We start from the raw sequence: 10,333 nt of genomic DNA, 5'->3' as shown, positions 1-10,333 counted from the left end.
TTATGGTACAATCATTAGCAGAAAAACACACAAGCCTGCTCAGGCTTTTTTTGTTACTTATTACAGTTTTCTTGACCATGGGCTACATTTACTACTATGTGAGTTCATTTTAAGATGTAGCGTCGCCCATAGCAAACAAGCCAAAATAAGATTATTATCTTGTAGAAGTGGTTCCCCAATTGTAAAGATTAATTGTATTGGTTGTTATGGGCGACATCCCATGTTAAAGATAACTTCCATCTTTGTCACTGTTACACCATGTTGGCATTCATTCTCATCTTTTTTTTATTTTTATTTTTTAAGGGGTTTGGTCCTGCCTCATCACACTGCATATCAACATCTTCAGAAGGCCAACATATCATAGCATTCCCACACTCCCTGAAAGCTGCCCTTACTAAATAAGTGCAAACAGGTTTGACTTGAACAATTAGTCATTTTGTGAATGTAACTTTCACACCACAAATCAGTGTGTCATTAGGCTGCATAACAAAGTGAAGCATGTGATTTGTAAGTGCAAATATTAAGACTACACAGGCACAAGTGTAAAAGACCAACAACATACTAAACTCCACTCAGGTCTAACTGTTTACCAGAAAATCTAACACATATAAACCCTGTTGTCCTGGCAACCCTGGCTACCTAATGAGTGTCAACCTAGAGTGGACACACAAAACATTGCACACATACACACTGTACATATAATGACACTCACAAATATGTAAAGGCAACATGTACACCATGAAGAAAAACACAAATATTTGTCCTTGGCCCAAGAATTCAAACAGTACAACACTGCATGTTTTGTCATTGTAAGTGTAAGTGGGTAATAATTTGTAAAAATTTTTTAAAAAACTTACTTTCCACGGCAACATGAAGACTCCCTGAACGGTCTTCAGGGGCTTCCTCTGCCCATTCACTGGGTGGGGATGTTGGCTGGATGGGGGAAGGCGGCTGGATGGGGGAAGGAGGAGGGATTGGGGAAGGAGGAGGGATTGGGGAAGGAGGCTGGATGGGGGAAGGAGGCTGGATTTGGACTGCAATTTCAGAGGGGGGGTCTGATTGAGAGGGCGAGGGGGGCGGAGAGAAAGTTAATGCAATAGAGGGTGAGGGGGGTTGAGATGGTGATGTAGAAGTTGAAGGAGAAGGGGTATGGGAAGGAGGAGAAGGGGTCCCAGAAAGAGATGGAGAGGTGTGGTGAGAAGGGGAGTGGAAAGTGGAGTGGGCCAGGGAAGCTGAGGGGGACTGGTAAGCTGATGGGGACTGGGAAGATGAGGGGGACTGGGAAGATGAGGGGGACTGGGAAGCTGAGGGGGACTGGGAAGCTGAGTGGGACTGGGAAGGGGAGGGGGACTGTGAAGGGGAGGGGGAGTGAGAAGGGGAGGGGGACTGGGAAGGGGAAGGGGGCGGAGAGTTGTGCCGTTGTTGTTGTCCTATAATGATATTATTGACAACATTTAGTTTACATGAGAAATTACATAGTAAACACTTTGAATTATCAATGTTCTGTTCCATGTAAAATTCAGTGTTTATAAAAATAGAAAAGCAAACATGTTAAGATCCTCTTCATGTTGGCCACAGCAAACAAAATGAGTCCAAACTTTTACTTTGAAGCTCATTCCTTAATCTAGTCCATTGAGTCATAGTGATTGGTCTAGGCAACATCACCAGATCACTATTCAAGGCACCTTATTATATAGCCAGCACTGATCAAGTATTTGTGTACAGTTTCCTGGCTGGTTCTTATTTCTTGAAAACATGCACTTGTTTGGTGACAGTTTGCTACAGTCAGTACTGTTTGCCCTAACCACACACACTGTCCTATTTTCCAAAAAAGGACACTCAAGGTTGCAATTAGCCTACCACTTAGTGTAAATTGTGGGTAATTCCAAGGGGATTACAGCAGGAATATAGTTTGCAATTGGCCAGAACCATGTGCACTGCAGGGGAGGCAGATATAACATGTGCAGAGAGAGTTAGATTTGGGTGGCTTATTTTATTCTGTGCAGGGTAAATACAGGCTGCTTTATTTTAACACTGCAAATTATTTTGCAGATTGAACACACCCCACCCAAATCTTACTCTCTCTGCACATGTTACATATGCTTCCCCTGCAGTGCACATGGTTTAGCCCAATTGTTCACTAAATTCCTGCTGCAATCAACTTGGAATTTCCCCCATTAGCACAATTTATGCTAATAATCTTATGTAATGTAACTTACTTCGTGTATGCATAGTTCGGATTTGCTGGCGGATCTCCGCCAACAGATCGGGAGTCCTCCTGCGGAGATCACTCCACCTCCTCTCAAGTTGTATGATTGTCCGCCTGCTGCGGACGCGAGTCCGCAGCAGGCGGCGGACCTCCGCGTAGGCCTCGCGCTTCACCCGATTGGGGATGAAGCGCCCAACGCGGCCTACGCGGCGGTCCATCACCGCAACCAGCACGCGGAGCTCCCGCCTGGTGAACGGTGCTGCACGCATCATGGCAATGGCGTTTTCCTTATTTGGGCATATATTTATAGTGTCTGTTAGCATGTGATTGGTCCAAAATCTATGTTGTCATTTCTAATAACTTTATTGATCTTTGCAATGCTGTGAAGAGCAGAGTGTTATTTCGCACGAGCGGAAATACGCATTCGCAGAAGCAAATATTTATCATAAACAAAATTTAAATAAAAACACAGACACAGAGACACAGTTTATTTAAAATTACTATACATATCTGTGTACTCACCACAGTTCGTGTGATCATTCAGCTGGACAGTCACAAAGTGGGAAACATTGAGTATCATTTGTTTGTGTGTTTGTTTACATAATCAGGATTTGAGGATATAAAACAAATAAGGACACTATTTAGCAACATTACATTATTTGGTTTTCTAACTAAACATTGTAAACTTAACGTGTTTGCGGAATTTGACGCCAACAAAAATTACCCATTCCAACACAACAAAAGCCTTACACAATCACTTTACAATATCATACAAAATGTCATCATTGTTAAAAAAACATAAGCATACTGTGTTTTAAAATTTATAAAACTAGAAAATATCAAAACACTATACCTGAAATATTCGGCAACAATCCTTGCCCTCACTTGGCTCCCCCTCCGTGTAACACTCCCCCCACCGAAATGTCGAACAACCCCTGGCTCCTCATCAGGCAATTCCTCTGCCTGAGGAAGCTCTACACTACTCCTTACCGCGATATTATGTAGTATTGCGCACAGGACCACTATTTTACTTGCCATCTCCGGCGAATACATGATGTCGCCACCAGTGCGGTGGAGCACACGAAACCGCCCTTTAAGGACACCAATTGTGCGCTCCACCAGCTGCCTAGTGGCAGTAAGCGCGGAGTTAAATGCCATCTGTGGTCCTGGCCTGGGATTACGGTAAGGAGTCATGAGCCAGGGGGTGCAAGGATATCCACGGTCTCCTGTTGGAAGAGAAGGCAAAATTTTGAAATATTAAATTTGTCAAGTTACTTTTTTTAGTAAAAAATATTTGAGCAACAACTCACCCAATAACCACATGTCTGCTCGTTGACTTGATCTTAATCTCTGCCATATCCCTGATTGTCTAATGACATATGCATCATGTGAACTTCCAGTAAATTTTGCATTCAGGGAAAGGATCTGGAGGGATGGCCCACAAACAACCATTACATTCAGAGAATGAAACAGTTTCCTGTTTCTATAAATTTCTTCATTATGTCTTGGTGGCTGAATAGCAACATGTGTGCCATCCACAACCCCAATAACATGTGGGAAGCGACTACCACCTTCCTCAAATTGCCGCTTCACCACATCTAGGGCACCAACATCCAAAGGCATATCAATGAATTGCTTCACCCGCTTTAGGAAAGCCTGGCAGACACGCCGCAGGACCTTACTGAACTGGCCCTGCGACATGCCAACCAGGTCTCCCACAACATGCTGATATGAGGCTGTAGCCAAAAAATGTAACACTGCAAGGAATTGTGTCAATGGTGGTATTGCTGTAGGATACCGAATTTCAGACTCCAGATCACTCTCTATTATGGAGAGAGTGTCTAGGATTAGATGTGGTGGCAGCCTGTATCTACGCACCACCACATCATCTGGCATACCAAAAAGTAGGACACGGGTTCGGAAAATTGGTGGCCTAGCACGCCTCCGTTGCCTTGGTTGATGAGGAGCCGGCTGTGGTTGTGGGGCTGGCGGTTGGGGTGGGAGTGCTGGCGTGGGTTGGGGAGGTAGGGCTTCTGCAGCAATAAATATTGACATAACACACTTTTTTGAAAAAGAAAAAAAACGAGGTGAAAAATACAAAAACAACTTATAAAAAATATTCAAACAATAAATGTTGTAAAAAATGTTGGGGAAACTTACTGCAGGAGCGTACATTTTTTCTGTGTTGAATTCATGGCCAAAATGTGAAATTAATAAAAAGAAAAATTTAAAAAATATGTTATTTTTACAAATAAAAAAAAATCAAAAAAAAAAATTTCTGAGCATCAAATACATCACAAACACCAATTAAAAAAACAAACAAAAATAAAAAAAACATTTAGTAGCTAGTCCAGGAAACACAAACACAACTTTGCAGATCAATCCTGGGAAACAAAAATTCTATTTTAGACAAAATGGAAAACAAACAGAATCACCACACTTTTAAGAAACACAAACAGCAAACCAAAACACAGGCCAAGGGCACTTACCTGCTCCAAAAAAAAGAAAGACTTGGTGTTCAGTAGCACACCCAGAAAATAAATGAAACCAGGGATATTTCTCCCAAAAGCAAACACCTACAAGAGAACACAAATGACAGTCAAAAAACAGCATACAGACCATTAAAACTAAACAGGCACCAACACAGGCCAAGGGCACTTACCTGCTCCAAAAAAAAGAAAGACTTGGTGTTCAGTAGCACACCCAGAAAATAAATGAAACCAGGGATATTTCTCCCAAAAGCAAACACCTACAAGAGAACACAAATGACAGTCAAAAAACAGCATACAGACCATTAAAACTAAACAGGCACCAACACAGGCCAAGGGCACTTACCTGCTCCAAAAAAAAGAAAGACTTGGTGTTCAGTAGCACACCCAGAAAATAAATGAAACCAGGGATATTTCTCCCAAAAGCAAACACCTACAAGAGAACACAAATGACAGTCAAAACAAAGAAGCACAGGTTTATTTTCACAAATGGACTTGCAAAATAGTTATGTTTTAAAAATATTTAAAACCTAAAAAATTAAAATAAAAATTTTGACAAAACTCCCAAAAAAAACAACCAAGAATACTCACAAACGAAAAAACGCATAACAAATGCAACACTGTCTAGATTCAAAACGCAAACAAAATGACAAAGGTATGCTAGACAATTACTCACTCTGCAAATTCCACAAGCACCTTCACGCACAAGCCAACAAACAACTGAAACTCCAAACTACCTACACTCACAGCGTGCAAAGTAGGCCCTTAAATAAGCAGTGCAATCATTAACCAGAATAACAGTGTACAGCTGTGTGAATTAACGATTCGCACGTAGGTATATAAGCACACACCTGGCCGTACACACTTCATCACAAACATGGCTTCTCGTGAGCAAATCGCAGCAGAGATGGACCGCATTGCAGAGCAGGAGATGGCATTGCGCAAAAGACGCATAGATTGCCAACGCCGCATGCTGGAATACGCCTCTGCGGATGTTGAAGAGGCAGGACCTAGTACTCTGCAAATGTCTGCTTCTGAACCACAACAATTGACTGGGGATACTCTGCCACACACACAAAGTGACCAAACTGAGGGAGAATTGGCTTTAGCCACACAAACACAACAGACAGAAGCTGCTAGTGAGGAGGAAGATGGTGATGAACAACAAGAAACCTCACAGGCTACCTCCAGACGGAAGAAAAGACAGCCTGCATTCACTAAGAGGGAGTTGCGTGTCTTGGTCACGCAGGCCATGTCCAAAATCCATAGAGGGCCAAAAAACATGGGGGCTGCTTCAAAAGAACGAATCTGGAGAGACATCACAAAATCTGTGAATGAAGTTGGCTCTGTCGTCAGAACATCACAGGAAGTGAGACGACGGTAAGTGCATATTGACAGTCCTTTTTGTGTGCTAAGTTGACTAAAAAATGTAGTTACATGTGATGTTATGTCTAGCAAACACAAGCAGAACACGTGTCCTATATATTAGCTTAGACAAATAATAAGACTCTACTTTGTCCCTCTTTCACAATACATATGTAGGTGGGCCGACTTCAAATCCCGCCTGAAGGCAAAGAGGGCTGCGGAGTGGAATGCCTCAAGGGCTACAGGTGGAGGAGCACCTGTCGCTGTGGAGTATACTGACTTGGAGGAGATGGCGATGCCCTGTGTCAGTTATGAGGAGGGCCAAGGGGTGTCTCATATGGACACGGACCTGCCTGAGATCCTGACGGGACATGACTTGGAAGGTAAGTTTACACATTTAGTTGTCTGTAATTTTGACAGTATTTATAATAATAAACTAATTTTGTATCCTACTTTTTCCCCACACATTCTTCTATTTGCTTGCCACAAAACACAGCACAGGGGGGTGATCCGTTTGAGTCACAGGACGGTTATGTGGTTGAGGCTGAGGTGGAGGGACCTAGTGAGTCTGGCAGTGTGGGCCCACAAATCCCACCTCTGCAGGTTCCTACTGGCCCCCCCACCCAACCCTCTGCTATCCCGGAGATCCTGCTTGAAATCGCTAGGTATGGTGAGAGCCTAAATCGGTTTCAAGACGGGGTCATCCGGGAGGTAAGCCAGATAGCTGTCCGGCTCACTGAGCACCGAACCTGTGTTGAGCAAGGTGTTGCTCAACTCTGCCAAGGTCTGGCAGAGATCAGGCAGGGCCAAGAACAACTTGCCTCCTCATTCCAAACCCTTGCAAATAACATCTTGCAAGGGCTCCAGGCCATCGCTGTCTCCCTTGCCCACAGTGGCAGAGAGCCACCCACATCGGCTCCCTCCCCTGCCCCTGCCCAGGAAGAACAGCCCACTGGGCAGGCCCAACGAAGGTCGCTCCGCAGACCTTCCAAAGAAGAACAGCCTCAGGCGGGGAGAAAAAGAAGAAAATGATGTCTCTCCAGATGGGCAGCACCCATGTTTTTGATGTTGCCTCTCTGTATTTTTGGAGTTGGCTTGTGTGACCAGAATGGATAACTCCCTCTTAGTGAAATGTATTTTTTCTGTTTGGATGTATTGTAGCCTGTGAGTTTATGTGTATAAACACCAGAGCCATCTTCCTCTTACTAGTGTGCTATGTATTGTTGTGTTTGTGTGGTGGATCCTAATTCTTTCTCATTTGGTTGAAAATGTGTGTGTGGCAGGGTGTGTCATGTTTTATTTATGCTTTAAATATATACTTTTGCCAGAAGCAGACTTTTGCAGAGTACTGAGTTCTGCTATCTAATGATTGTCAGTGCCATCTGCTTGCTGCTTGGTCCATCTCTGCCTGTGCGACTCATGTGGAGCCATGTTTAAATGTTGTCCAAAAATTATATAGTAATAAAAAAAATATTTCAAAAATTTGAGCAGTTTCTTCCAGGTAATGCAGTTCCAGAAAGATTAGGTCAGCATATAGACACTTGTAGACCAATCTGCTAATTCTCCTTAAAAATTGAAAAAAACAAAAAAAAAAGGTATGCTTTGCACCACACTTTAATGTCCATATTAAGTAAACAGACACGACGCTTTTTATAAATATCTAGGGTCAACAGGACATCATTTCAAACATTGTCAGATATTATAATCAAATATTATTGTGACTTTTAAGGCTAAATTAAAGTGTATGCTGCATTATGTTGGTGTTGGTTTATTTTTAAACAATTATGCAGATTTCAAACACTTTCACAAAAATTTTCATTTGCTTGTATTTGGGAGTCTTACACACATTAAAACAAGTTTTAAAAAGGCTTACACAACAATTTCCAAAAAAACAAAAACCCTTATTTGGCAGTGTGTGAGATTTCTATGTGAGTAGACTAAACATGTAATGTGTGTTCAGACAATTGCTGGTTGGTAACTTTCATCTGCTCATTAATTAACAAGTAATTGGACATCAGATGAATGTGATATCCAATTAACTGCTAATTACTGCATACACACTTGTACCAGTACTTCGCAAATGTAGAGTAACTGCAGACCTACTCTGCTGCTGCGTGAATGTTGCTACGGTTTCCTATGTTAGTTTTAACAGCGACAATGTTTATTTGCTAAAAACATGCCCATTGCGAGTTGCATACTCCCACACTGTACGCCCACTTTCACGCCCATGTCGGAGCATTGCGAAGTCGCGCCTCCGCAAAGCCCACGCCACTCCTCGTTTTCGGTTGCCAGTTACGGCTTTTTTTTTTTAAAGTAATTTTGCACAGTTGTCGTACGTATGTACTCGCGCATGCGTAATCACGCATTTGCGCATGCGCAGATACTTACATTTCGTAAATTTGCGATGCGATGACTCTTAGCGAACAACTCGGAATGAGGGCCATGGTTTTGTCCATTACAGGAAAATGTTGTTTTGCAATCAACATTGAATTAGTCCCATAGAGAAACATATAACTGTCTTTGATGCTGGAGGATTGCAAAATTAAAGTAATCTTTCACAGTTGTTAATACAAGGATTCAAATCACTCAGGTAGGGTCAGGGAGGGACTAGGGCTCTAAAAGAACCATAGCATTCCAGTGGTCATGCGCACCTGCAGGACAATGGGGCTCATGTTTCTCTGGATGCTGGGAGGCCAAGTAGAGCACCGGGGAACAGAGCTGCTCGGCCAGCCCCTGTTTCAGTGTGCTGGGCAGCTGAGCAGAGCTGCCCCGCCAGGCTTTTAGGCTGGACCAGACCATCGGGCCACCGGCCCTCCTGGCAATTGCCAGAAGTGCCAGTCCAGCTCAAGGCAGGGTATTTATATATTTACTAGGTGATTCATCGCGCCCTACGGGCACTCTTCACACCGTCGTAAGGGGCTATGCCCCCTTAACCCCCGTATGACTTTGTGGTGTTCAATAGTTGTGGTCTGTATATGCTGGGGGATAGGGGTTGGGGATGGGTCTGGAGGTGTTGTGCTTGGGGAAGTTGCGGGTGTGGTGGACAGGGGGATGGTGGCCGAAGGTGCCATGGGTGGGGGTGGGCCACATGGGATGGGTGGGTGGATGGGGGAGGGTATTGGGAGGTGTTGTGTCCAGGGGAGGGGCGGGGGAGTGCGGTAGGTGGATGGGGGAGGTTGTCCGGAGGTGCAGGAGGTAGTGGAGGGGTGGGTTTTCTGGTGGGAGAGGGAGTGGGGCAGGTATGGGGCTACCTTGGTTGGTGGAGGGGCTTGTGTGGTGCAGGGGGTGTTGAACGGGCGGGTGCGCTGTCGGTACGGGTGGGGTAGGGGGTCCGGAGGAGCTGTGGGTGTTGGAGGGTTGTTTCAGTTGGTGTGGCGGAATGGGTAGGGGGTCAGGAGGCGTTGTGGGTGGGTGGTTTGCACAGATGGGGAAAGGGTTTTGGGTGTGCAGGGGGTGGAGGAGGGAGCATGAATGTTGCGGTTGGGGGAGGGGTGGGTGGAGTGGTGCTGCAGGTGGAGGAGAAGAGGGTGCTGGGGTGGCGTGGTTGGTGGAGGTTCAGTTGTGGGGAGGTGGCGGCCTCAGGTGGGTGAGGGGGGTGTGGGGCAGTGTTGAGGGTGTTGGAGGGACAGGTGTGCTGCTCTGGACGGGTAATAGACGCAGCAGCGTGTGGACAGGCAAATAGTGTGACCTGTGCGTATGAGGGTGACAGAGCGGAGATGTAGGTGTGGAGTACAGGTGTGACGTCACAGTGTGTGTACCTTTGCTCTCATGTATGACATATGTGTGATGTAAGGATGTGCGGGTAGTGTTGGCCGCTAACCACCCGGCTGCTGCTGTGAGATGTTCAGTCGGCTGCAGAGGGAGGGAGCTCCAGCTCATCAGCAGTCAGTGTCCCGTCCTGTCCCCGTTCCGCTGTACATGGTCCGCCTCATCTGATGGGAGGCATGCCTCCACCCTGTCTGACAGCGGCAGCTGCTGTTATGGCGGGGCATGAGGTAGCGTTCCGAGCCCTGTGGTGTGGCTCTCACCCGCCAGTCATGGTGTTTTCCCAGGAAAGGAGCGGCAGCCGACCTTAGGTAATTGGCGAGTGTCCCGTCCTGGCACTGTCCCGCTGCACATGGTCCATACCGCTTGCCGCCCAGCATGGCATCCCCTTGTCTGTATGCTGCAGGTGCTCATATAGTGGTGCCTGAGCTAGCGCCCCCCGCCCTGGGGTGTGGGTGACAGGCAAGGTGTCTAGTCGGGAGAGGAGCGGCGGGCGGCCACCTGC

At 45.5% G+C, this 10,333-nt stretch overlaps 1 protein-coding gene across 2 annotated transcripts; it reads right to left on the bottom strand.

Moving 5' to 3' along the window:
- Nucleotides 1-1,058: 1,058 nt before the first annotated feature.
- LOC134956755 (putative nuclease HARBI1) lies at nt 1,059-4,387 on the bottom strand. 2 transcript variants are annotated; one of them, XM_063938723.1, is made up of 5 exons: nt 4,370-4,387; nt 3,520-3,634; nt 3,063-3,435; nt 2,732-2,753; nt 1,059-1,430 (listed from the first exon to the last, which is right to left on the bottom strand). In XM_063938723.1, exons 1-4 carry the CDS (start codon nt 4,382-4,384, stop codon nt 2,750-2,752), a joined length of 507 nt encoding a protein of 168 aa, XP_063794793.1. In that variant the 5' UTR covers nt 4,385-4,387; the 3' UTR covers nt 1,059-1,430; nt 2,732-2,749. The 2 variants fall into 2 exon arrangements, with proteins under 2 accessions (XP_063794793.1, XP_063794792.1); XM_063938722.1 differs by having other exon boundaries at nt 3,520-4,270; nt 4,370-4,386.
- Nucleotides 4,388-10,333: the final 5,946 nt, after the last annotated feature.

The sequence above is a fragment of the Pseudophryne corroboree genome, chromosome 9, assembly GCF_028390025.1.
Source record: "Pseudophryne corroboree isolate aPseCor3 chromosome 9, aPseCor3.hap2, whole genome shotgun sequence".
In the NCBI taxonomy this organism is placed as follows: domain Eukaryota; kingdom Metazoa; phylum Chordata; class Amphibia; order Anura; family Myobatrachidae; genus Pseudophryne; species Pseudophryne corroboree.
Note: the sequence above shows the minus strand (reverse complement) of the source record. Positions and strands in the feature narration are given on the sequence as shown.

Excerpts from the sequence above, each read along its gene's own strand:
- LOC134956755 (XM_063938722.1), bottom strand. Across the intron at positions 3,436-3,519 it reads AGCAGACATGTGGTTATTGG|GAGACCGTGGATATCCTTGC; the intron begins GTGAGTTGTTGC and ends CTCTTCCAACAG.